General features: G+C 59.9%; 1 protein-coding gene across 2 annotated transcripts in view; it reads right to left on the reverse strand.

Moving 5' to 3' along the window:
- Window positions 1-26,086, reverse strand: part of JADE2 (jade family PHD finger 2) — a gene marked incomplete at both ends in the record, with an annotated part of 37,161 nt that extends 11,075 nt beyond the window's left edge. For both annotated transcript variants that reach the window (XM_080699113.1, XM_080699112.1), the window contains 8 exons: window positions 2,808-3,272; window positions 4,416-4,532; window positions 5,779-5,946; window positions 7,925-8,136; window positions 8,738-8,892; window positions 13,606-13,763; window positions 24,173-24,267; window positions 26,029-26,086. In XM_080699113.1, coding sequence (XP_080555239.1) covers window positions 2,808-3,272; window positions 4,416-4,532; window positions 5,779-5,946; window positions 7,925-8,136; window positions 8,738-8,892; window positions 13,606-13,763; window positions 24,173-24,267; window positions 26,029-26,086 — 1,428 coding nt within the window. The remainder of the gene's footprint in view (window positions 1-2,807; window positions 3,273-4,415; window positions 4,533-5,778; window positions 5,947-7,924; window positions 8,137-8,737; window positions 8,893-13,605; window positions 13,764-24,172; window positions 24,268-26,028) is intronic.
- Window positions 26,087-26,691: the final 605 nt, after the last annotated feature.

Below are 26,691 nucleotides of genomic sequence, written 5' to 3' on the forward strand. Positions count from 1 at the left end.
GCGCCTGACTTTATTTATTTTTATTTATTGTGGTACCAGGGATTGAACCCAGGGGCACTCTACCTCTGCGTATATACTTCCAGTCCTATTTTTAAATCTTTATTTTTGAAACAGGGTCTAAGTTGCAGAGGACCTCACTAAGTAGGTGAGGCTGGCTGGGAACCTGCGATCCTCCTGTCTCAGCCTCTCAAGTACAGGGGTCACAAGCATGCCCACCACACCTGGCTTTTAATTTTGAGACAAGGCCTCACTAGCTGCTGAGGTGGCCTTGAACCTACAATTCACCTCAGCCTCCCAAGTCCTGGGATCACAGGCACACACCACCATACTCTGCTTATTTATTTTTTATTTATCTTTTTGGTACTGAGGATTGAATTCACAGGCACCCTAACTCCTAGCTACAACCCCATCCTTTTCTTTAATTTTATTTATTTTGCGGTATTAGACATGGAACCCAGGGGCATTCGCCCTCTGAACTACACCCCAGCGCCATGCTTTATTCTTTACTTTGAAACAGGACTTGCTAAGTTGCTGAGGCTGGCCTCCAACCTACAATCCCCCTGTCTCAGCCTCCTGAGTACTGAGATGCCAGGCAGGCCGCCGATCCTGCTCACCTAGCTATTATTTCTGTTGTAGAATCCAGGACACTGAAACTCAGGTGGAGAATGAGATGAAGACAGCACAGAGCTGGGAGTGCTGGGGCCAGAGCAACCCAGCCCGGCCTCGTGGGCAGCCTCGCCTGCACCGCCCCGCTGTCCTGGCCTGCGCTGGCCGGTGCCCAGGCCCAGGTGGGCACTCAGTGCTCCTGGGCCGTGGTCAGGGGCTGGGCCCGCTGGCCAGGCCACCTCAGCACTGGGTTTTGCTGAAAGCCTCCCGGCGGCAGAGGGCTCAGTGCTGCCCCTATGCTGGGGTCACCTAGGCGTGGCCGAGGTGTCTGAGGGGGCGCTGCACAGCCTGCAGAGTTGGCCTGACTCCGCTTCCTGGAGGGCCTGGCCGGGGCGCTCGCCTGAGAGCCGCCTCCCTGGACCCTGGGGCCCGCCCAGCCGTGTGGGGCATCTCGGCCCAGCAGCCTCAGGCCTGCTGCTCCTGTGCCAGCCGGCACGGGGCCGGGGGAGGAAGGGGGAACACCACCAGGGAAACGGACAGAACAGAGATGAGCCGACACCCTGTCCCACCCCGGCCTCCATGCTTCAGCTGCGTATCCAGCCCTTCCCGAGGGAAGGCAGCCGTGTGGCCTCCCTGAGCTGGCTCCTTCACCTACTCAGGACGCTGGAGGACCATCCTCCCGTCTCCTTTTTGGTGAGACAGTCCCCCAGCAGCCCGGCCAGGGCCAGACGCAAGGGCTGGCCTCGCAGCGCAGGCCGGGGACAGCCGGAGCCAAGCGCCGGAGACCCTGGGGCAGGGACTCGGGGTGGCCTCGGGACAGCTATGGAGGACTTGGACCTTATGACCCTGGCCACGTGAGCAGAGGCTGGCCGCCCAGGAGGCGGGGGCTGAGGGCAGGTGTCTCGGCCTCTGCCCCGGCTGGCGTGGGGTCATGTGATCATTCCTTCCCACCCACTCTTCCTTCTGACTTGGTGCCAGCTGGCAGCTGCCGGGCAGCGAGCACCTTCCAGGCCCTGAGGGTCACTCCCCTCACCCAGGCCGTGGGGAGATGAGAAGGAAGAAAGGGAACGGGAAGTGGGTACTGTCACCCTCTGGACACCCTCTCCTCGGAGGCTTGCCCTACTTTACGCACCTGCTCACAGAGGCAGAGTGGAGAAAAGCAAGCTGTGAGCAGCGGTGCAGGCCTGGAAGCCCGGTGCTTGGGAGGCCAAGACCAGAGGACCACAGGTTTGAGGACAGCCTCAGCAACTTGGCTGAGCCTGTTTCAAAATTTAGATGCTGGGCGTAGTGGTGCGTGCTTATAAACCCAGGATTTGGGAGGCTGAGACCAGAGGATCACGGTTCAAGGACAGCCTCAGCTACTTAGTGAGGCCCTTTGCAACTCAGTGAGACCCTGTTCCATAACAAAGAATAAAAAATAGGGCTGGGGGTGTAGCTCGGAGGTAGAATGCCCCTGGGTTCCATCCCTAATACTGCAGAAAAAAAGAAATTAATAAAAGGAGGCGAGTGTCTGTGGGTACAGCGATCACCAGGTCCACAAGAAAAGAAGAAAGAAAAGATAAAGAGGGAAAAGAAAGAAAAGCAGCTGCCTCCGGTCACGCACAGCTCCTGGGGCTTCCACCTGGACTGTTTCCAGCTCACACCAGCCCACTCTCCCTTGCCAGTCCTGTAACTCCGCGGGGAGGGTGTGGAAGTCCCAGGGCCCCAACAGTCCTTGTGTAAACGGTCTCCGCGGCGCCACACACACCATGGCTGGCCAGCCCGCCTCTCATGACCCCCGGCCGCACCAGCCTCCGTCTTCACCCTATGCAGCCTCTGCGGAGCCTCAGCACCCGGCCCCATGACTGCTCCGCATCTCTGCATGCCAGGCACCCATGGGAGCCACGTCCACACCTGTCTACCCGGTGCTGCCCCGCCCAGGATGGCGGCAGCCAGGGAAGCACCAGCCCTCCTCTGCCTCAGGCTAGCCAGAAGCTCCCATGCTCCGACCAGTGGGGCCCACGGTGGTGTCGGAAGCCGGGGTCCCTGCCCCAACTCCGCTCGAGGGCTCCAGGAGGCGAGGCTGACCCTCCGCCGCCCTGTAAAGTACCAGTTGCCACGCTGTGCAAGCCCCGGAAGCCCCGGGCCCCTGGCGGTTCCGGAGGCCGGAGCTCAGGGCGGCAGTGCTGCGTGTCCGGTGGCCGCGGGCCGGCGCTACTCACCCGCTCCAGGTCCTGGCGCAGGTGAGTGAAGAGCCTGAGGCGGCGGTACAGGACGTCCTGCTCCTGCTGGGCCAGGTCGTCCACCTCGTCCGTCTTGGGCGCCAGCAGCGGCTGGTTGGCGTTGGCTTTCCTCTTCAGCTTCCAGTACTGGTAGATGAAGTCGACCGGCGCCTCGGCCAGGTCCAGCCGCTCGGCCACCTCGGCCGGCTCCACCAGCTCGTAGAAGTCCTCCTCCAGCTGCTGCAGGCGCTGCTTGCGCAGGGTCACCTTCTCCGCGTCCTCGCCCGCCTGGCCGGGCTCCGCGGACTCGGGGGTGGGCTCGCAGCGCGGGCCCCCGTCGCTGTGCTCCTGGCAGAAGGACTTGAACTTGACCTCGTCGTTGTCGGCTAAGATCGTCCGCATCTCCAGGCCGTGGTCGAAGGCGCACGTGACGTGGAACGCGGTGACGCAGGCCGGCGTGGAGCACTGGCGGGAGGAGCGAGAGCAGTCAGCCGTGAGAGGTGCCGGGGCCAGGAAGGACCGGGCTCCCCAGGGCTCCACAGAGGACACAGGATGCTGGACGGGCTCCTAGCAGCCCGTGAGGAGCGCTGGGGCGCCCGGCAGGGTGGCGGGTCCGCACCACGCACCCGGGGAGCCGGCAGTCGGAATCTGCCCGTGCAGCCCCTCTGAAGACAAGCTGCATTTTGTGGACAGACTGACTTTGGAATTACAAGGCCTCAGAAAAAAGGTTGCCTGCTGATAGGTCACCGCCCCTCTGCTCGGCCACGTTAGCGACTGCGGGATCTCCGAGCGAGCGGCCCCTGGGAGGAGGGGCTGCGGGCAGTCCCCTTCCTTCTGCCCAGGCAGCTCAAGGCCCGAGCCTCCCTCGCAGCCTGGGATGAGGACCACGGGCAACCACAGCCAGTTCAGCAATAATGCGCCCAGCTGCTGGGAACCACTGGCGCTGCACCCACACACCTCTCCGAAGGTCTTACAAACGAGCGCACATGTCGTGTTTGCAGGGACAACTGGAGAGATGAGAGGGTGACCCTCACCCCCAGAGACTCTCAAGCCAGGCGTGGTGGGGCACGCCTGTGACCCCAGCACTCAGGAGGCTGAGACAGGAGAATCGCACAGGTTCGAAGCCAGCCTCAGCAGCTTAGTGAGGCTCTCAGTAACTTAATGAGACCGTTTCCAAATAAAATACAAAATAGGTCTGGGAGTGTGGCCTAGAGATAGAAAACCCCTGGGTTCGACCCTCAGTACCACAAAAAGTAAAAAAAATATAAAAATGGGGGTGTAGTGAGGGGTAGAACACCACTGGGTTCGATCCCGAGTACAAACAAAAATCCAGCAGCTAGAAAGGCCAGTCCCCAGCTCCACTGCAGCCCTCCATCGTGCCCAGGGAGCAGGCCGGCCAGTGTGCACCACGCCCTCCTGGGCTCTAGTGCACGCCACCTTCTGGGCACCGCTGTCCTGCCGGGGCGCAGTGGAAGGACATGGAGCCCCGCCCCTCCCGCAGGTCGAGTCTATGTACCCGTGAAGCTGCAAGACGCCCGCTCTCAGGGAAAGCCCGGCGCCACAGCTCCCTCAGCCCGTCCCCTCCCAGGCGGCCCCAGCCCCACACACCTGGATGCAGGTGCCCGTGCATTCCTTGCAGAGGCTGCAGGACAGAGCCCAGCGGCTGGCTGGAATGTGCGAGATCTTGGTGATGGGCTCCATCTTCTCTGGGCAGCCAATGCTGACCTGGGCAGGACACAGGGGCCTGCGTCATTCCCAGTCTGCCTCCAGGGACCCCCAAGTGGGGGATATCTGTCAGAGCCAGGCAGTGGGCACCCAGAGCCCTGGCGGAGCCCCCAAACCCCAACTCCCTCCCTCGGTACTGCTCAATCTCCGGGTCCCCCTGGAGCTCCCTGCAGCTGGGCCAACATGCGCTCACAGCGAGGCCCAGACCGTGGAGTGGAGGGCGCTGGACCACTGTGCACGCCTGACACCGTGTAGGCCTTGACAGACAGAAACGAGCACTCGGTCCCCTTCCCTTCTGTGCCTCAGACCTTTGTCCAAATAGCACCTGCAGAATTCTTGTGACAATGTGATTTCTCTTTGTTATTTTTCCTGGGCACCGAGAACAGGCCTCATGGCGTCTCCTCCTGGGGTCTCAAGGCCTCTTCTAGCCACAGGGGAAGTAGCTTTGCTAGGCCCCTCCTACAGAGACAGGCCCCAAACCCTGCCCGTCTGACGCAACTGGCCATCAGCCCAGGAGGGAGGACTCATCCTCAGGGTGGGATGAGGGCCTCTCACCAAGGGGCTCCCGTGGTGGGTCCTTATTGGTGACTCTGCTGTGCCCAGCCCAGGGGACATCAAGAGGTATCCCAGCCTTCTGCTGCTGATCTGAGAGCCGGTGACTGGCTGACACACAGGACCGCCCTCCCAGAAGCCTGCAGTGCGGGGCCTTTAGTCTGTGCACCCAGGAAGGGAAGGGCTGCGTGCTGACATGGAAACGTAAGGGAATGTCTGTATTTTAACAAAAAGCAGTGGCCCTGCAGGAGCCTGGGGCCTCTGCTCATGCTGTAGACCCAGCCTGCTGCCCAGGCCTTCCCAGCGGGCACCAGCCAGGGACCAGCCCTCCATCGCAGCCGCAGCCCAGGTGGCTGGAGAGAGAGCCTGTTGTAAGCATGCAGGCTGCCTCTGGGGGACGCTGTGCGTTGGGGTCCGACAGACCCACGCCTGCTTCCCCTGGAGGTGGGTGCCTGACTTCTGTGGCGGCCTTGACCCATGACCCCAGGTTCCTACCCTGACCCTGCGTGCCCACATGCAGTCCCCACGGGCTGCTGCCTCGGCCCCTCAGAGGCCTGTCGCCCGAGAGCCTCCCGTCACATGCCTCGAGCCCTCCCAGCCCCTTCTTACCCAGAGTTCTGCTAGGATCTACCCAAGTTCCACCCGGGCCCAAGTGCTGAGCTGCTGCAGGCCGCCGCACCCCACTACTGCCCACCTCAGGGATCCACAGGGCGCAGCTGACGTGCACCCACTTGGTCCCACTCCGGGTAGGCTTCAAGGCCCCTCCTCGCTTGGGGCAGAGCAGGCACTTGGGCTGGACTCCCAGGGCGCATGTCCGGCACAGCCAGCTGCCCGTAGGCACCTTGAGGATCCCGTAGCAGGCCTGGGGAGAAAGCGGGGTGGTCGTGGGTCAGAGGCACTGTCCATCTGCACCCAGGCCGCAGTCAGCTGCCAAAGTCCCGAGCTGCCGGCCTCCTTGAGGGGACTGCCGAGGGTTCACAGCACAGGCACCTGGCGGCTCTTCCAGGCACATTTCCCGGCCTCTTTGGCGCTCAGGCCTGCGCTCTGCTGGGAAGCCCCTCTAGCTGGAGGTCTCTAACCAGCATGGGCCGCCGGGGGAGGGAGGCCTTAAGCATGCCCTCTAGTGTGGAACACACAATTGCTTCTATACTTCCTAGGCGTGGGGGCCAGAGCTTTCACTCTCTATACGTAGGAATCCGTAGCGGGCCTCCTGCTGCTCATGCCTAGGGCTGAGGAGTGCTGGCGCCAGCAGCTGCCGGTGTAAGGGATGTGGATGCAAGAGGAACGCACCGCCTACCCACCTGCCAGCCAGCAAGCCCGGCCTCTGCGTGCCCGGGGTCTAGTCCAGCCACAGTGGGCACAGGTGGCCTCAAAGCAGGGCCAGAGTGGGTGCAGCAGCCCCAGACAGGTATGTGGAAATGAGGCTCCGGGCTGCCCAAGGCCGAGAGCCTCGGGGGCCAAGAGAAGAGAGAGCGGGATCCCAGTAATGGTAACAAGTACTTCTAGTGCTTATACACTGTACACGGCAAATAACTTTAATAAACAATCAATCCTTTCAACAACTTCCTCGCCTCCCCAGTGCTGGGGATGGAGCCCAGGGCCTCAGGTAGGCTCTGCTAGCGCTCTAACGGTGAGCTGCACGCCCTGCCCCACAACTCACTTTCCCCCCCTTTTTTTTGGTGGTGGTACTGGGGTGGAACCCAGAGGCTTTCTACCTCCAGGCTACACTCCCAGACCTATTTTATACTTTATTTGGAAACAGGGTCTCACTAAGTTGCCGAGAGCCTCACTGACTAGCTGAGGCTGGCTTCGAACCCGTGTGATCCTCCTGTCTCAGCCTCCTAAGCACGGGGATTACAAGCGTGTGCCACCACGCCTGGCTCAACTCACTTTCACTTTTTTTTTGCATATTGGATATGGAGCCCAGGGGCATTCTACTTCCAAGTGACAACCCAGTCCTATTTTTTATTCCTAATTTTGAAACCCGTTCTCACTGAATTGCAGAGGCCTCACTAAGTAGCTGAGGCTGGCCGCGAACCGTGATCCTCCGGTCTCAGCCTCCCGAATGCTGGGATTACATGCGTGCGCCACCACGCCTGGCTTCACTTTTACTTATAATTAAAGAAAAAGAGAGACCAAGAGAGATGAATAAATTTGCCCCAAATTCTGCAACTTGTGAAGGACTGAACCCTGCTTTGAAAGCAAGCAGCCTGGCTCCAGGCTTGGCCCTCAGCCAGTATGGCACCGAGGCTCCATGGGGAGGGCGTGGTCCTCAAGGGGCGGGGTCTGAGGAAAGGACAGAAAGACTTTTAACAGGCCTTCGCTCAGCCTCTGCTCGGCAGCGCAAGCCTGTGATCCCAGGCCTTGAGAGACTGGACAGGAGGACCGCAGGTTTGAGGTCAGCTTCAACAACTGTGAGGACCTCAGCAACTTGTGGCAACCCCCTTTCCAAACGAAAAACAGATCTAGGCAGGGTGGCGCACACTTGTAACCCCAGTACTTGGGAGGACTGCAGGTTCGAGTCCAGCCTGGGCAAGTAGCAAGACTCATCAAACTAGTGATATCCTGTTTCAAATCCAATAAAGTAGGGCTGTGGAGGTAGTTTGGTGTTAGAATGCCCCTGGGCATCATTACCACCTAAAGAAAAAAAAAGAAAAACAGAACCGGCTGGGTGCAGCTGGAGGCAGAATGCCTCAGGGTTCAATTCCCAGTACCAAAGCCGGTGGCATTTGCTCAAGCCTGGCTGGCAGGGCTGAGCCAGGGGGCCCCGTGTCCCTGGCACTGCGAGGCGCCGGCCATCGCTCCCTCCCTGCGGTGGCCCGGCCTGCGGCGCTGCCCACCTGGTGCACACACACGTCGCACTTGTCGCAGAAGACCATCTCGTTGCCGTCCTCGCCCTCGGGGGAGCGGCAGACGTCACAGACCACGTCCTCGTCGTACTCAATGCCCAGCCCCTCCTGCGTCTCGATGGCCCGTGTCATATTCTGGTTGCACAAAGTCTCCAGCTCCTCCAGCACCCGCTCTAAGGTCAGCTCGTCCAGCTCAGGCCTCTCTGTGCAGAGAAGCGCGGGGCACAGCGTCACAGGCCGGCGCAGGAAGCCAGGGCAGGGCTCTGCGGGGTCTGCTCAGCCACTGTGCGCCTGGGGAACAGCACACTTCCCTTGGGCCCGGGCTCCATGCTGTGAGGACCGAATGGGCATGGGGTCTCACTGTAGACGGGGGCCTGTGCGCACAGTACAGGTGTGTCTGCGTACGTGACACGGGGCACCCTGGAGACACAGCCAGCTCCGTGGAGGATCCGCTGCTCGTGCTATGCGGGGCCTCGGACGCTGGTCCTTCCTGGGCATTAGCAAGGCCCCCGGTGCACTCGCTTATTCTTACGGCGCTGGCACCCCAACACCTCTCCCAGGAACCCGCGGGCCCCATGCTATACTGCCCCACCTGCCGGCTGCAGAAGCCCAGGATGCAGTTATACCCATCCTCCCGGCTGCCCTGCGGGCTGGTGGTGAGCGCGCTGGGCCGAGGACGGAGCTGCCCTCTCCGCCGGGGCACGTCCGGGCGCCCTGCTGCCTACGGGCTGCTGGTGAGTGCGCTGGGCCGAGGACGGAGCCGCCCTCTCCGCCGGGGGCGCGTCCAGGCGCCCTGCTACCTACCCATCTCCCTGAGCTCCACGTTGATCAGCTCCAGCCAGCAGGCGTCAATCTCGTCCAGGTCGTAGCGGCTGCCCTCTGGCCACTCAGGCTGCGAGCCCTCACCCGGGGCAGGGCTGTACGCCTGTGGCATGGGGCCTTCCGGCGGCGGGAGGAGCCTAGGGGACCAAGAGGGGTGTCGTGAAGGGAGGCCCCAGGGAGGCCCCAGGGAGGGGCGACCGAGCGGCGGAGCTGCCGGTGGCTGAGTGTGCGGTGTGACGCTTTGAAGCCCCGCAGGGCCCACCTCCTCCATCTACTTGCCAACCCTGCAGAGACACGGAGGGCTCTGGGGCAGACTGCCCAGGCTCACTGCACACACCCACCCTGGCCACCTGGCACCCCCACGGCCCTCCCACGAGGGCATCTGGGCCGCAGCAGCTAAAGCTCCCTGGGTGGGTGCGTCCTGCCTGAGCCAGCAGGAGGTGCCTGGAGTGCTGTCCTGGGCAATGCCCTGTGCCAGCCACTTGGGGATAAGTGGGACAGAGCCCGCTGCATTCTGTGTCCGTCAACATAAAATCACCCTCCTGGCTGGGGAGGAGCCAGGGATGGACACACCTTCAGAATCCCTGACCCAACAGCCTGCGGAGAGCTGAGCCTGCGGAAATAGGAGCCCTAGCCAGTTCCAAGGCTTCAGCCAGGGCAACGCGTCCCAGACAAAAGGCCACTGCCACCGGAACTGCCCGCGTGCCTGCCCCTCCCCGGGTACAGTACACGGGGACTGCAAGCATCTCACTGGTGTTACATGCCTGACCCCCAACACCAGGGGCTGCATCCCCAGTACGCGAAGATACACCTGCTATGGTAGTAGGAGCGCCCCCAGCTCCCTTCCCTGGGGGCCCTGGCCCTGCCTCTGAGCAGCCTGCAGGGGTCCTGGCTGCAGGTGCAGACATGGCCCAGCCCGCCACCAAAATGTTCCCTCTACGGGCTAACAACAACAGTACCTAGTCTATAGGGCTAGTGAGAGGACCCCCAAGGACCACTGTGTGCGAGCTCAGAGAAGCACCTGGCACATGGTGAGCAGTGTGTGTGTGCGTGTGTGTGTATGTAGACCCTGGATGTCACCTCTCTATTCCTGAAATGGAACCTAAGGGGCAGTCTTGCCTCAGAGGGGGCGGCATCCGCCCAGCTCAGCTACCCAGAGCCTCTCGGATCCTGGTGCCCATTCAAAACACCAGCTCTCAGCCAGGCGTGGTGAGACGCCAACTTGCCCAGATGCCAAATACTTGGGAGGCTGAGGCGGAAGGAGCTCATGTTTGAGACCAGCCTCGGCAGCTTCAAGAGACTTTGTCCCAAGATAAAATGCAAAGGCCCGGGGGTCGCTCTGAGGTGGGCCTGCCTAACGCGCAGGGGCGCTGGGTTTGATCCTCAGCACCAGAAAGAAGAAAGAAAAAAAACACCACCTACCAAAATGCCAGCTCCCACCCCCGCCGGTTGTCATGGTTACCGCCAGGGAGCCTGGCCTCCATCTGGCCAGCCCTGCCAGGCCGAGAGGCCCCTCACTTGCCCGGGAGGCCTCCTGGGGTCGGAGGCAGGCCTGCCAGGGGCCATGACTCAGCGCGGGCTCTGCGGAGGAGGGCAGGGCCCGAGGTGGCGCAGGGCTGGCACCGGTCCCTGACCAGGGGCCCGCAGCCCCGGGTAAGCAGCACTCACCCCGATTCCGTCAACACGCTGCCTCGCCCCAGGGGCTGCCACTCGCATTCCACCTCCTTTCCGAGCGCAGCCTGTCACTTTGTCACGATCCAGCTCTGTTTGTGCCCTAAGCATACGCTGCGCCGGGGTCTGGCCGCTCTGCACAACACCACCCACACCTGCCTGCCCGCCAGACCTTTGGGGCTGAGCACGGCCCTCCCTCCGGGAGCCGGGGCGTGTCCGGGGCCAACAGCTTTTCCCTGGCTCACAATGGGGGAGTTCTCTTGCCAGGCGTGGACTGACCTTACAGCTGGAGCCACAGACACAGCTGCAGCAGCTGGGAGGGGAACAGCTGGGCTGAGACCCACTGGGGAGGAAGGGCTCGGCCCTCCATGCTATGCCAGGGTGCAGCACAGGTCCTCGCCCAGAGACTGGCACCACAGGCCGGGAGGGAGCAGCAGAGGGCACTGGAACCGTAGGTGGGGGAGGGCCGAGGGATATCCCTCACTCAGGGGCAGCCCAGGGCCTGCGATGTCTGGGCCTGGCCCACCAGGCCCCAGGGGCCCTGCAGGAAATGCCCCAGAATTTCCCAACTTCCTCCTCTGTGAAACGGGGGCCGCGCTCTGTGAGACTAAAACATGAGCAGGCGAATGTCTGCGGCTCACGCAGAAACCCTAGGGCCAAGGCGAGGGGCTGCCGCAGAGCTCGAGACTGTGGGAGACAACCAGGGCCAGAGGAGGGGCACAGGGAGCTGGGCTAGGAAACGCCCCTCCCAGTAGGGCATGGTGGCACACACCTGTAATCCCAGTACTTGGGAGGCTGACACAGGAGAATCCCAGGTTCGAGGCCAACCTCAGCTACTAATCCCCAATACAGCCCCCCACCCCCCCCAAAAAAAAAAGAAAGAAAAAGTAAAAGAAAAAAAGAAAATGCCCTTCCCCACCCCGGCATAGCCTCTCCAACCACAGCCAGGCCGGAGTGCCTGGCTTGGGTCACCCTGCACAGCCACACGTGAGCTGAGAATGTGGCTCGGGAGGCCATGGTAGTCAACAGAGCGCGCAGCATGGGCCGTCTGCAGCCACGCTCCTGGTGCGGGGACATCCGCAGTTAATAACCCAGGCTCGCGGAAGTTTCTGGAACCACCTGACATTGACTCCAAGTGCAGAGGACAGGCTGCCGGGCCAGGCCGGAGAAGGACAGTCCTCTTGGTCCAGCAGTGGCCCGCTCCTTCCCGCTGCCTGGGTCCTGGCGCCAGTGGCGACAACGTGGGGTATGTATTATCCTTTAGTCCTCACCACCGCACCTCGGGGCAGGCGCTGGTGTTGCCCGGCTTCATGGAGGAGGGACCCAGCCCAGATGGTCCAGGAGGGGATTTCAGTCTGCCTCGGCGAGGGTGTGAAAGTGGCCAGAGTCTCAGCCATGTCGCTGGCCCCGCGCGGGGTGTGGAGAATAGCCAATCCAGCCTCCAGCTGGCTCAGGCATCAGGCACACACGCCCAGTGGGGCCGGGCATCCCAGAAAGGCTCAGGGCAACCCTGATTCTCAGAGAGCCCCACTACAGCCCTCTGGAGCCACAGCAGGACGCAGGGCCCACCCCTACGTCCAGTGCCCAGAGTGAGACAGGGCCAAGCCCACCTCGGCCGGGAGCCCTTGGCCAGCACAGGGCTGGCGTGAGGCAGGCTCCTGGTGTCCGTGCCAGGGCTCAGGTGCGGTGGCAAGTGTCGAGAGGGGACAGCTGTGACCTTTGCCCCAAGCCTGGCCTGCATAGTGCACAGCAGCAGCAAGGGGAGGCCCGGCCAGAAAGGAGCGGCCGATAACCCAAGGTGGAGGGCAGGGGCCCAGGGCCAGGCCCCTGCCCTGAGGGGCCTCCACGGTGCAAAAGGCCTGGAAGTCTGCAGTGGAGGGAAGATGCCTACGGCAGGGCCATGTCCTAATAGGAGCACCCAGGGGTGTCTCTGCTCCACGAGACCAGAAGGTTGTGAAGCCCGGCATGGACTCCTTCCAGCACGGGCACTGGCAGAGCAGCCTCCTCGGGCTGGGGACAGCTGCTTCCTGAGAACCAACCGTGCGGGGCCGCCAACTCTCCCCATAGAGCTCAAGCCGGGCGTGGTGGACACGCCTGTAATCCTGGTACTTGGGAGGCTGAGACAGGAGGACCACAGGTTCACTGCCAGCCTCAGCTACTTAGGGAAGCTCTCTGTAACTTAGTGAGATCCTGTTTCAAAATAAAGAATAAACGATAGGTAGCTCAGATGTAGAATGCCCCTGGGTTCAATTCCTAGTACCGCAAAAAAGAAAAAGAGTAAGAGTTCATTAAAAGAAGCCTGGGGAGGCTGAGACAGGAGGAGCATGGGCCGGAGGCCAACCTCAGCAGCTCAGTGAGCCCATTTCAACTTGAAAAAACAGGGCTGGTGGCGTGGCTTCGAGTGGAGTGCCCCGGGTTGCATCCTCAGCTCAGCCGCTGTTGTTGCCGCCGCCGCCGGGCGTGACACCTGTCATCCCAGACCTTGGGAGGCTGAGACAGGAGGGTGGCAGGTTTGTGCTAGCCTCAGCAATTCAGTGAGGCTCCCTGAAACTTAGAAAAGCCCTGTTTCAAAATAAAAAAATAAAAATAGGGCTGGTGTGTAGCTCAGAGAATGTTCCTAGGTTCAATCTCCAGCACCAATAAATAAATAAATAAATAAACAAACAAACTATCTAAAAACAGATGGAGTTTAAGTGGGAGATGGGCATGGCCCTAGGCGAGTAGAGGAAAGACCTACAGAGAAAGGCCAAACCAAAGAAGAAAGGAAGGAGAGAAGGGCGGGCATCCGCACCCCAGGCTCAGGGGCAGTGACGGTCCGGAGCCTGCCTCTGCTGGACTGCGTCAGTCTCCCGCGAGGAGCTGGCGGGGGCTGCAGCCTAGAGGCCGCTCTCATACCCGCGGCGCCAGGCCTCGTCTCCCTACGCCCTCCCCACGACCACTCGAGGCAGGTACCATGGGTGCCATTCCCGTTTCAAAGACCAGGAAACAGAGGCCCAGATACTGCACTTCCGCCCCAAGGTCACAATGGACAGGGTGATGCCGGCCCAGAGCCTCACAGCTGAGCGGCCGCACCTCTAGAGCACTCAATGGTCTGCTCGGCAAGAGAACTGAGCACGCGACAGGCAGGCGGACGGAACCCAGACTGCAGGCCCCTCCCCGGGAGCGGCCGCCTAGCTCACCTCACCACGGGCTCTGGGATGGCCTCGGCCCCGGCCGGCACCTGCACGCCTTTCTCCCATTCCTGTCGCCACGGGTCCGCCAGGATGTAGTAGTCCTCCGGGCTGAGCTGGTATGAGTCCGGAATCTTCATGGCCGTGATCAAGTCTGTCCGGAACACCTGCCAGGGGCGAGAGGGGGGACTGGTCCGGATTGCCTGGGCGTCTGCTCTCGGCCGGGAGGGGAGGAGGGGAGGAACTGTGCCCCGAGCGGCCCTTCTGCAGGCTCACTGAGGAACAGGACGGAGGGACCGACACAAGGCCACGAAGGACAGCACATCTGGACACCGCACACGTTGTGCACGCCACACACGTCGGTCCAGGGAGCTGAGGCGCTGAGTTTGCCCTGGCCTGGCCTACAGAAAGACACAGGCCAGCAGGGCGCCGTGGCGCATGCTTGGAACCCCAGTCCTTGGGAGGCAGAGACAGGAGGCGCACAGGTGCCACGCCAGCCTCAGCAACTTAGTGAGACCTTGTTTCAAAATAAAAGAAGGCAGGGAGTGTGGCTGAGAGGTAGAACGGCTCTGGGTTCAATCTCCAGTACCAAAACAAACAAAGACCGGCAGCCGGGAGCGCAAGGAGGTATAAAAGAGCATAAGGTACCAACCCCTCGAGAGCGGCTTCCCGCGGGGCAGGCCCCCCAAGTCCCTGGAGGGCCGGAACCCCACGCCCCACTGGGCAGGACCCTGCGCTACAGCCGTTGGAGTGCGAGGGGCGGAGGGGAGCCCTCTCGGTGGAGCCAGCCACCAGGCTACCCCGACGGGCTCCCGGGTCCCTGCTCACTCGGGGGCAGCCGCTTCTCTCCCTGTTCAGTCTGGCGCCACTTCACCCAGAACCATCTCCAAAGCCATTGCCAGCAGGCACCGGCCATGCCTCCCGCCTCCGCGGCCGGCCCTGAGGGCGGCCCATGAGACGCCGCACCCGGGGGCCGCCTCCCCAGAGCACCACGCCAAGGAAGAACTCACACAAGCGAACCAGAGCAGCCCCTTCCAGGAGCACGCCAGGAGACCTCCAGCTCCCGCTCCTGCCTGAGGTCGGCAGGGCTGCCCTGTGCCGGGTACAGCAGGCTGCGCCCATCATCCCATCCCGAGCTCCTGCTAGCCAGCGTCCGCGGACCCGCCCCGTGCGCCTCTGGAATTTAGGACTAACCGAGTGAGTGGAGCGCCCACGGGCCTCCGAGCATCCCGCCGAATCTAATTAACGGCGGCATCCAGCAAGAGGCCCCGGCTTGGAAAAGGTCAAGTTTCTCGAAGACTCTATTTGCCAATATAATTTAATTGTTAAGACTAACACCCTAACATTTAATTAGGGTGCCAGTGTGAAAAAAATTAAAATCAGATTACGATTAAATGCTAATTAAACAGAAGATGGAAGGTGGCTGAGACTTCACAGCCCTGATAATTTGCATATCTTATTAGCAAGCGGTAAGAGCTCATCTAGAGTTCGTGTCAGGCGCAGGCGCCGTGGGGGTTCCCTTCGGCAACCCCCTCTTGCTGGGGGAGCCTCACCCTGCTGTGGCCGCTGGAGACTGTGAGGCCCAGCAGGACAGGGGCTGAGTTATTACTCTACGGGCCCCGCAAAAGGACCGGGCCCCGGTGAGGGGCCCCCAGAGTGGCCTGGAGCCGGGGAGACTTGGGAGAGACAAGAGTCTGGTTCTAAGAGCGGCCCAAGTTTTGTCCTGGGTCACTTGGGGCACAGGTGACTGCACCCTAATGGCCTTCAGGGAGGAGCCTCACAAGCCCACGGAGGGTAGCGGTGTGGCACCAGTTGTCGGAGACCACGGAGTGGCCAAGAGTGTCAGAACTGTCCTCTGTGGAGGGAGGGTACTGAGAATTGAACCCAGAGGCATCTACCTAGAGCCACACCCCCAGCCCTACTTTAGTTTTACTTTATTTATTTATTTATTTATTTATTTATTTATTTATTTATTGTGGCATTGGGGATGGAACCCAGGGGCATTCTACCTCTGAGCTACACCCCCAGCCTGATTTTTTATTCTTTATTTTGAAACAGGGTCTCCCTGAGTTGCAAAGGGCCTCGTAAGTAGCTGAGTCTCTGCGAACCATGATCCTTCCGTTTCAGCCTCCCAAATGCTGGGATGACAAGTGTGTGCTGCCATGCCCAGTCCTATTTTATTTTATCTATTTATCTATTTATCTATTGGTGGTACTGGAAATGGAACCCTTCTACCTCTGGGCTACACTCCCAGACCTATTTTATATTTTTTATTTGGAAACAGGGTCTCTTAAGCCAGTGAGGCTGGCTTCGAACCTGCGCGATCCTCCTGTCTCCGCCTCCCAAGCGCGGGGATTACAAGCGTGCCCACCACGCCCTGCCCTATTTTACTTTTAAACAGGGTCTTGCTAACTTGCAGAAGCTGTTCCTGAAAGCTGGGATCCTCCTGTCCCAGCCACCTAAGTACTGGGACTACAGGCATGCGCCACCATGCCTGACTTAAGAGTTGTTCTTAAAATTAACTTATTAGTCGCTACACTGACTCTGGGCGGTAGATACTATCTCCACTCTCATTCAGAGCTGAGAAACCTAGAACTGGGATTCGTGACGGCACACCAGGTCTCCAGGTCGGAAGTGGTAAGAGTGCAGGCCAAAGGTGCCCTGGCCCCAGCAGGTGCCTCCCCTGGCCTCCCTTGGGCCCTGGGCTGTGGCCCGGTGCCCTACAACCAGTCTGCAGCCAGTCAGGTGGCGTCCCCAAGGGGAACCTGCAAATCTGAAGCGCCTTGGCAAGCTGCATGCCTCTCCAGAGCTCGCAGCTGAAGTCCAGGGCCCGCTGCGCGGTGTGAGCCCCGCGGTCTCCAGGCACTGCGCACACGGGTAGAAGACCCTGCCTGGGGCCTTCCCCCTCACCTGAGGGGGCCTTTAAGTCTCAGTCCTGCCTGTGCCTGCTCCAGGAAGCCTTGACCAAGCCTCCGCCTCTGGCCTGGACTCCTGCTGTGTCCTTCTCAGCGGAGAGCGAGGACTGCCACTTGGGGAGGCCGTGGTGGGGCCCAACAGTACGCACAGGCTTGGTACTAACGTGTTGCCGGACTCGAGCTCTAGAGTGTGTATGTGTGTGGGGGTTTCTGGGGATGAAACCTTGGGGGTGTTCTACCTGAGCTACACCCCCAGCCCTGTTTTACTTTCTGTTTTGAAACAGGGCCTCACTAAGTTGCTGAGGCTGTCCTCGAACCTGCAATCCTCCCATCTCAGCCTCCCAAGTACTACAATTCCAGGCGTGCCCCACTGTGCCTGCCAGACTGACTCAAGATGTCCCCACACATCAGCCAGGTCCCCTTGTGGTACCTGTCTGCCCCATGGCACAGCAGCTGGGCACTGGTACCTTCCCAAGGCAGTCTCTGTGCACTGATATAAAACCTGACCGCTTATAGGGCAGTCAGTCCATTTGTAACCTAAACATCTCTTCGTTTTGAATGGCCGGGGATTAGGTTTGGAAAAGACTTCATGATTCTCCTAAAACTCCTCTGAATGATTTATGAGAACTAAATAGAGAATAAAATGGACACTGGTGAATGGGATTCGTGCCGTGGCAGGCGAGCAAGGAGCTGGAAAACAGGCCGTTTCCTTAGAGCGCGAATGTTTACTACTCCTCTCTCTTTTGGCAGAAATCGACAAATTGTCTTTAAAGGTCCGCTGCCTAGCAACCAAGTTCTGTTGAGCTACTTGGGAGATATTAATTGTAACTTCTCCCAACAGTAAGAAGGATGTTTAAAGGCCACAAACTAATTGGATAACTAGCCTGAGTGCCAGGGAGGCTGGCACAGGCTTGAAAAGGCTGAGGGCCGGCTCAGCCCAGAGGCAGGGATATCCCGGGACACATCTGGGTTGGCCTGCAGCTGTTTCTCCCAAGATGGAAGACTTCCACCATCCACAAGTCTAGCTTTCTACGCCTATCTCCCCAAGAAGAACTGAAAACAGGCTCTGTAAGAAAGTAGTCATGAGCCTGGCGTGGTGGTGCACGCTTGTAATTCCAGCACTTGGGAGGCTGAGACGGGAGGATCGTGGTTTGCGGACAGCCTCAGATATTTAGTGAGGCCCTTTGCAACTCAGTGAGACCCTGTTTCAAAATAAAGAAAAAAATATAGGGCTGGGGGGTGTGGCTTGGCGGTAGAATGCCCCTGGGTTCCACCCCAAGTACCACAAAAAAAAAGAAAAAAAAAAAGGGAAAAGAGAAAAGAGAAAAAAGAAAGTAGTCATGGACCCCGTGCTCTCCAAAAGCTGGTGACGACAAGAGGCGATTCCCCGTGTGGCTGCACCTCGTGGCCAGGCGGGCAGCGGGTGGAGGGTCAGCACGTGACGCTGTGGCCGGCGGCTGCTGCTTGGGCACCTCATCTGGGAACCTGAGTGATCTCGGCTGCCTTTGCTCAGAGCCCTGACTGACAGGCACCAAGAGGAAGCTGGGTTGTTGAAGGAAAGGCCCAGGCCCTCATCCCAGTCACGATCTGATCATGGCTGTGACTCTGCTTAATGTCCATCTCCTCTAATAAGCTGCACAAAGACCGACACTACATATCTTACACGTCTCTACCGTCCATACAGCGCCCAGCTGGGGCACTGCGTAACGCACACACGGTGGCGCCTGCAATCCCAGCTACTCCGGAGGGCCAGGAGGACTGCAAATTCTGGGCCATCTCGGGCAACTTGGGAAATCCTAATTCCAGGACTTGGGAGGCTGAGACAGGAGGATCAGCCTCAACAACTTAGCAAGCTCTTCACCAACTCAGTGAGACCTTGTTTCAAAACTACAAAAAAGATAAACAAGGGCTGGAGGTGTAGCTCAGTGGTAGAATCTGCCATCCTCCTGCCTCAGTCTTCCAGGTCGAGGTTACGGGTGTGTGCCACCATGCCCGGCTGCTGGGTGCCTTTTGTACAGTCTCCCCGACTGGTGCTGCCCTCGGCGTTCAGATGTAGAGACTGAAACTCAAAGAGGTTAAAGCACTGGTCCGAGGTGTCCTGTTCTTAACCACAGCAGCTCTTCTCTGCAAACCAGCCACATATCAATCTTTTAAATAAGCTTCTCTGGGCTGCAACATGATAAAGAACGTCTGAGCCAAGAGCAGACCTGTAGTTAAAACCAGATCTGGAATGGCAGAGGAGGGCCCTGGGCGCAGACGCCGGTGCCGTTTCACGCTCCCACTAGGCTAGTTGGTCAGATTCTTAAAAAGAAAAAGAAAAACCCCACTCAACTTTGCTTTCTTTTATTTTCATGAGGAGAACAGCACCTCCTGCTCTTAAAGAGAACTTATTACACACATTTCTTTTGCAAGACAAGTCCCAGAGGCTGGGCGTCCTTTCCAGCCAGCGGGCGCAGCTGCGAGCCGCTGAGGTGGCTTCTGCCCCCACGCGGCCGGCTCAGAGCAGAGGCGCTGCCCCCAGAGGCACCCTCCCCCAGCGGCTGGAGGTCAGGCCGCGGAGGTGCAGCACCTGCCTGGGGAGGCCCCCGAGTTCTCTCCCAAGTTTCGGAGTACCTTGCACATCACTGCAACATACCCAGCACTGTTTTAATACGGACCTGTTGTCCCAAACCTCTGGGTGACACCTCCAACCTTCCCGGAACGCCTCCTATTTTATCCTGTGGTTCTGAGCCCAATACAAGCCAGCCAGGCTCTGCCTTCCCCTCCTCCCAGGGTGGAAGGGCTCAGATTTAAAACGTGGAGGCACACGCCTATAAATCCAGTACGGGGAGGCTGAGACAGAAAGGACTGCAGCTTCGCTGGACGCCTCACCTGCTTAGTGAGGCCCTCTGTAACTTAGTGAAAATAAAGAATAAAATATCAGGCTGGGGGTATGGCTTGGAGGCAGAATGCCTCTGGGTTTAATCCCAAGTACTGCAAGAATAAATGAATAAATGAATAAATGAATAAATAAAAAGAAAGCATGGGGAGGCTGAGAATGGAGGATCACAGTTCTCGGGCACCTCAGCTTCTTAGCAAGGCCCTTCTCAACTTAGTGAGACCCTGTTTCAAAAATTAAAAGAAGACTAAAAAAATAGGGCTGGGGGTGTAGCTCGGAGGTACAACATCCCTGAGTCCCATCTCCAGAACCAAATAAATAAATAAATAAAGATTAAAAAATATGGCTGGGCAAGTAGAATGTCCCTGGGGCCCCAGTACCAAAATAAATAAATAAATAAATAAATAAATAAATAAATAAATAGCCTGGGTCTTGCCAGGAGTCACTGCCAATTTTGGAGGGACATCTGTATCAGAAGTGCGGGAGGACGCTGGGTCTGGGGACACCCTTGCGCTGGCAGCTGAGGCTGCTGCCACCTTTCCCCCAGTCCCTGTCCCTGAGGACAAGGAGCTGGGCATCTGGCAAGGCCCTAGAGGGACATGCAAAGAACCCACGTATCCCCTCCAGAGGGACATACCAATTTGTCACCAGGGCCCCAACAGCTGGACCCCGACTTCCACCCTGCCTGCTCCGGGGTCAGCCAGGGCTCCCCCTCAGGGTGGTCCCAGAAGGGATGGTCACATCTGCAGAGCAGAAGTTCCGTGGCAGGGCCCAGGAGTGTCTACAATGACGGTCACTTGCCAAGGCGCACAGAGCCCCACGGTGGCAAGGCCTGAGCTTTCCAGGACGCGGCCGGGCAGGGCATGGGCTGGGGCGCTAAGCTCGGCCTCTTGGGCATTCGCAAATGCTGGAGGATCTCAGCATTGGCACGTCTCTGCCCACTATGACTTCTGGGGAGGCTGACTTCCTGAACACGCAGCCCTCCCTCTCCAGGGGCCTACGGGGAGCCCCCTGCTGGCCTGTCCTCCAGCAGCTTCTCTGCCCAGGCCTGAGGGAGACACAGCCTCCAACAGACTGAGGCTGGCTTCCTCTTCCCAAACACTGCTGCAGGCCTCGCCGGGCTGGGCAGAACCCCCAAGCGCCTAGCACCTACAAGAAGGGCAGGGTGCCCACGCTGGCTGCCTCTGCTGAGGTCACAGACTCAGCCAACTTCCTGAAGGGAACCTCAAGCCAGCAACGATGACCTAAGGCAGATGGCGGGAACCCAGACCCCCAGCCGTGTTGGCAAAGTACAGGTGCCTGGGCCACACTCCCAGATTATCTCATGGTGGGATCGGTAAGGCCCAGTGTTGGTGGTATCCTCTATTTATTTTTGTGATATTGGAGGTTGAACCCAGGGAGCAGGGACATTCTACCTCTAAGCTATACTCTCAGCCCTATTGTTTACTTTTTTGGTATTGGAAATGGAGCCCAGCAGCATTCTACATCTCCAGCCCTATTCTGAAACGGGATCTCACCTGGTTGAAGAGTCAATGGCTACTTTATTATTTTGTAAGAGCGGCCAGGCCAGAGACCCAAGCCGCTAGCAGAACTTACACACTAAAGCCAGCTCCTCGGGCCACGACCCTGCACTTCCTTCCTATCTCAGCTTTGTAGGGACCCCAGAAGCAGCAGAGGAAAGAGAGGAAGGCAGCCCTGGCACGGCTCACCTCACCTTTCACGAGGCCAGGGGGTCCTGTCCCAGGGTCAGGGGCAGGTTTCAGTCCTGAGCTCAGCTTCCTGGGCTGAGGCAGGGGCTGAGTAAGGCCAGAGGGGATGCTGGGCCCTCAGATCACAGCCCTGTCCAGGGTCCTGACTCCCGGCCAGCACTCTTCGGCCCTGGGGTACCTCACAGGGTGCTCAGGAGACTCCCTGATGGGCACCCAGGGAGCACTGGTAAGGGCACCGTTGATGGCAGCTCAGGGTGCCCTGTGTGTCTTGTGAAGCCCAACCCCAGTCACGACCCAGTGATGGGTTTAAGACGGCGGCCTCCAATCCTGCCCATCACGGTCCACACTTAGCGAGGAGCCCAAGTGCGCCATGGCCCTGGGGCTCTGCAGCACGCGGGGCTCTGCAAGCCTCCCACCAGGGACCAGCCCGATGGCTGCCCCAGGGGCACTGTGCTTTCTACCAGCGTGCCCAAAGCCCTCGGCCCCACGCCGGGAAGCCCATAAAGGCCCTCCCCTCGCAGCCCATTAAGAAAAAAAGAGCAGTCCAGCGAGCAGATTTAGTGCAATTTAGTGGAAAGGCGCTCGCAGCCAAGTCCTCGCATTCCTCTCTGCCCTCTCCTGAGCCAAATGACTTGGAAGCTTTCATTGACGGCTCTTTCTCTGCCCCGCGATAACTGGGGATTTATGCCGGCCATGGCTCAACCTCCTCACTTGGGGGAGAGGAGACCTCGAGAGCTCCAGCCAGCTGTGGGTGGAGGCGTGGCCTGGCCAGGCGGCCTCCTGCTGCCCAAGGGCTGGAGGGGGAGGTGTCGCTGCACGCCCCCTGCAGAGGCTCCAGGTCTGGGCCCGCCCAAGCAGCCAGGCCCCAGCACAAAGGCTCTGGGCTGGGAAACCCAAGAGGCAGGGGAATTTTCTGCCCCATGCAAATCGCCTTCTTCTCAGCCTTGGCGGGACACCTGTTTCTCCCCAGCTGTGCCAGATCCTGGTGTAGATGGCAGCCGGGCCCCAGGAACTGGCCCTCCTCCCACCCAGGGACGGCCGCCTGGGCTGCAGAGGAGCAGGGCGTGGGCTCACCCTGCCTGCAGGGGAAAGAGCCAGCCCTGAGCGCTCCCCAGCTCACCTGGCTTACCCGCCTGACCCAATCGATCGGCCTCAGGGCGCCTGCCTCCCCAGACTAAAGGGTGGTGAAGGCGGCTTCAGCCGTCCTAGTCCTAACTCAGCCGCAGCAGCTGGGGCCCTGGGTCTCCAGCTGGGGAGACCACACACCCCAGAGGCCAGGGTCCCCCCAGGCACTAAACTGCATTAACCTACCCACCTCCTCACTGAGAGCACTCCCAGAGACAACTCCGCCCATCCTTACCCACCCCCACCAGGGTGGGCCTCACAAGGACACGGGTGGGGGATGGGGCCTCAGGTCTAGGAAGATCTCACCCCACCTCCCAAGGAGAGTTCTATGCCAGGCAGCTCCTGGAGGCGGGGTACTTTTTCAAATGCAAGCCACTGCGGAAGACCCCCCAGGGGACAGCCCCTGTAGGGAGGGGCAGGAGGCAAGGGGGATGGGCTGGGAAGGACGTCCTCCCCCACCCAGGCCAAGGCCCTTCTCGCCTGGGCACCCCGCCCTGGGGTCTCCAGCCGCAAACACGTGGTCCGGCTGTGGAAGCTCAGCCTCCTCTACCCTACGACAGAGGGCTGAGACCGCGCTCTCAGAAGTCCCGAGAATCCAGGGCCAGTGTTAATGATAAAAAGTGCTTTTTGCAAATGTGCATCTGGGGTGCTGGGGATGGAACCCAGGGGCATTCTAACTCTGAGCTACAACCTCACCCCTATTTTATTTTTATTTTGCAACAAGGTCTCCTACCTTGCTGAGGCTAGCCTCGAACCTATGAAGGTCTTGTCTCAGTTTCCCAAGTCCTCAGATTACAGGTGTGCTCCACCACACCTGGCTTTGTTAATTGGGAGGATTTGGATTTGGGTTTGAGGTCCACACATGGTAACTTAGACCCTGTTTCAAAATAAAAAAATAAGCCGGGTGTGGTGGTGCAAGCTTGTAATCCCCGCGCTTGGGAGGTGGAAACAGGAGGATCGCGCAGGTTCGAAGCCGACTGCGCTGGCTTAAGAGACCCTGTTTCCAAATAAAAAAGTATAAAAATAGGCCTGGGAGTGCAGCCTGGAAGTAGAAGGGTTTCCAGGAACCCCAGTACCACAAATAAATAAATAAAATAAAAAGGGCTGGTGGTGTAGCTCAGTGGTAGAACACCCTTGGGTTCCATTCCCAGCACCAAAGGCTGGGGGAAGAGCCAGGTCTGAAGTGCCCACCTCGCAAGGTTCTCCCTGCCCATCCGTGCCCAGTGGCACCAACAGTGAAGACCCAAGGCGGTGGGGACCCACAGCGGGCCTTCTCGGGGGCTGCAGCAACAGGACTTGATGCCACAGATGCTGAGGCCAACACACATCTCTACTTGCGGCAGAGCCAGGAAGGCCAGACGTGCAGGGACTTGTCAACCAATGGCTAAGAAACTCCTCGCACGACCTGAGGAGCCCGACTCCAGCTCAACACAGCACATCCCGGCTCCAAAATACCCCCAATCCGGCAGCGCACAGCGGCACACACCTGCCATCCCCCAGCACTTGGGAGGCTGAGACAGGAGTGCAGGTTTGAAGCCAGCCTCAACAACTCTGCAAGGCCCTAGGCAACTTAGTGAAACCATTTCAAAATAAAAAATAAAATATGGCTGGGATGCAGCTCAGAGGGAGCATCCCACAGGGCTCAATCTCCAGGAACACACACCACTCCCCCCAGATCCTCCTGCCTTCCCCTGCTACCACCCAGCCCTAAGCCACCGAAGTCCCCTTTGCTTGGGAAGAACTGCAAATAGCCCCCTCTCATACAGCAGCAGCTGGTGGGGCCTTTTATTAAAACATCGGCCCGTGTCATTATCCTGTTTAAGATCCTAGAAAGCTCCCCTCGCAGATCAACGCCGACAGCTTGAGGTCGCGGGAGGAGGGGCAGGGAAGTGACCAGGCTCCTCCGGCCAAGGCCCCTCGCCACGCCCGCCCACCGCACCACCACCCACCTCGGAGGGCTTCTTCTCGTTCTGCCGGGGCCAGCCCGGCTTGATGTTGCCGGGCAGTTTGGAGCATCGCGCCGCCGGCGTGGACGTGGCGGGGCCTGTGGAGAGAAGAGGCAGTGAGAGGCCCTGCGGGCCGGGGGGCTCTGCCTTCCGGACCTCGGGCACCAGCTGTCCCTGCCCAGAGCTCGGCTTCTCCACTGAGCAGTGGGCACAAGGCCCCCTCCTCTCTGGTGGCTGCCAGGTCCCGCGACCCCTTACGGCCCTCTCTGGGACTCTCTGCCTTGGTCATGTCCTTCCCGCCTCTCTCCAGCCTGTCCCAAGTTACAGGCTTCGTGACACTCCGCGATGGCACCCAGGGAGTGCTCAGAGAGAGGACAGGAGGGAGTGTTGCCCTGACGTGGACTCAGAGGCCACCAGGCTTGAAACCTATCCCAGACTCTTGACCAGCTTGTCACCACTGCAAACGCCAAGGTCCCCAGGGTGGGACCTGTGAGAGGCGCCGTAGCCTGTAAAGAGATGGAGCCTCCCAGTAGGTCTTTAGGTCACTGGGGCCAGTCAATCAAGAACTGAAAGCTCCTGTAATAAACCTTCCGTCTTAAAAGCTAATTACCTCACGTGCTTTGTTACAGTCCCGTGAAGCTAACACAGGGGCAGAGGTAAACTGTCTTCCAAGGGTTGACGGAATGCTATAATGTCTGTGAGTGAAGGCCCCACATACAGCGAGTCCTCAGAAACACTAGCTTGTACTGCTAGGATCCAGGGCTCTTGCTAGACCACAGCACTACAGCACTGTGACCTCTGTCCTATGTGTCAAAGAAACTGGAAGAAAGGCCATGGGGAGACCCGAGGCTTTGGCCAAAACGGAGCAGTGGTCACGGCTGGGCACAGCGACAGGGCTGGCCCAGTCCCTCCCTGATGCAGCCACAGGACACCCTTCCTGGCCAGTGCCGGCCCTCTCCAAGGGCTCCTCTGCCTACAGTAACGTTAGAAGCAGAGGACGTGGCTCTGGTTTCTACTGAGCCAGGTCGCGCGGTGTGTGGCGCCGTGTGTGGCACCGTGGAAGGCCCGATGCTGTGACCTCCTGTCACAGAGCCAGGCCCGAAGGCCAGTGAGGCCTGGAGGTGGAGGGGCTGGGACCTGACTGACCATCCTAAGGCATCACTCCGTGGGCTCTTGGGGGACTGTGGCGCTTTTGGAACTAGGAGGGGCCTGGCAGAGCCCACTAAGCCCACTCGTTCACCACATGCATGAATGCACAGGTCTAGCAGTGCAGGCCCGGCGCCCTGGCAGAACGGCCTCTTCCTCGGCTGGGCCTCCCGCAAAGCAAGCGCTGCGGGTGGGATCCTCCTGGCGGCTACAAGGTAGCTGCGTCTCCTTACTTCAACAGACACGGGCAGGCCTGGCTTCCTGGGCCATCTGGGACGAGCTGCCCGGTGGCCTCACGCCGCAGACGGAGGCACGCACCAACCTCCCTCCTTTCTCGGCTCCAAACGTTCTCAGGAGGCCCTCTAAACCCCATTTCCCCTGCACATGACGCCCCACAAACAGGTCAGCCTGAGGCCCTGCCAATGGCCAGTGAAGGCTGGGCTTCTTCACCCAACATTCACTGAGCACCTGCTGCCTGCCTGCAGTGATGGGTATGCGTCCTCTTACCACTCCCACCAGCTGGGCAGTGGCGCTACGGAGGCACCAGAGCAATGGGAGCAGCGCTGGCTTTGTCTCTGCCAGGCACAGGCTTTGAAAAGGCCCCAGAGGCGACGGGAAGGCCAGGGCAGAAGCGGGGACAGCGGCGCTAAGGCGCAGGGCCCCAGGCAGCCGCGGTGCCCTCCGCAGCTGGAAGCCCAAGTGGAAGGACTCACAGTCACTGGTGTCGGAGTTGTCGCTGCTGACGGAGTACTTTCTCCTCTTCTCTTCCATCTGCAACAAGAGGCGGGCGGGCAGGTGGTCACGCACGGACGCTGGGGACCCTTCGCTCCCGGAGCTCCCCGCCATCACCCACCTCCCCAAGACCCTCCCCTAGCCAGCCTGAGAGTCGGCCCAAGGGACAGCGAGCACGTCGGGGGTCAGCAGCCCCGACCTGAACAGTGGCCACAACCTGCCAGTCCCCGTCTGCTCCAGGCAGCTCAGGTGCCCCAGAGAGCCTTTGCCACTGCAGACCGCGGCCGAGTGCCCGTGGGGTGAGGAGGCCAGGGAAAGGGCCTGGCCCTTCAGGACAGTGCTGGCGGAGGGCAGGGACCACCCTGAAAATGGTGGCCAGCAGGGCGGGGCAGCGGGCTGGGCCCCTCACTGAGGACAGCGGTCCTCAGATTAAAGAGCAAGCCAACCTTCTGTCAAGCGGGGCAGGCTCTCCCGAGCCGACCTCACACCGAGCCCTCCTTCACCCGGGGTCCTGGGGACCTGCGTTCCTGACGGCGGGGCTCTGCGCGGTGCCCTCTGGGAACTGACTGAACTGCACTTTGGACTCAGGTCGGAGCCCTCAGCCCTCAGCCTGCTGGAAACCTTTCCCCACCACCCTTCCGCTG

This window comes from Muscardinus avellanarius (genome assembly GCF_963383645.1).
Source record: "Muscardinus avellanarius genome assembly, chromosome: 7".
NCBI classification, from domain to species: Eukaryota; Metazoa; Chordata; class Mammalia; order Rodentia; family Gliridae; genus Muscardinus; species Muscardinus avellanarius.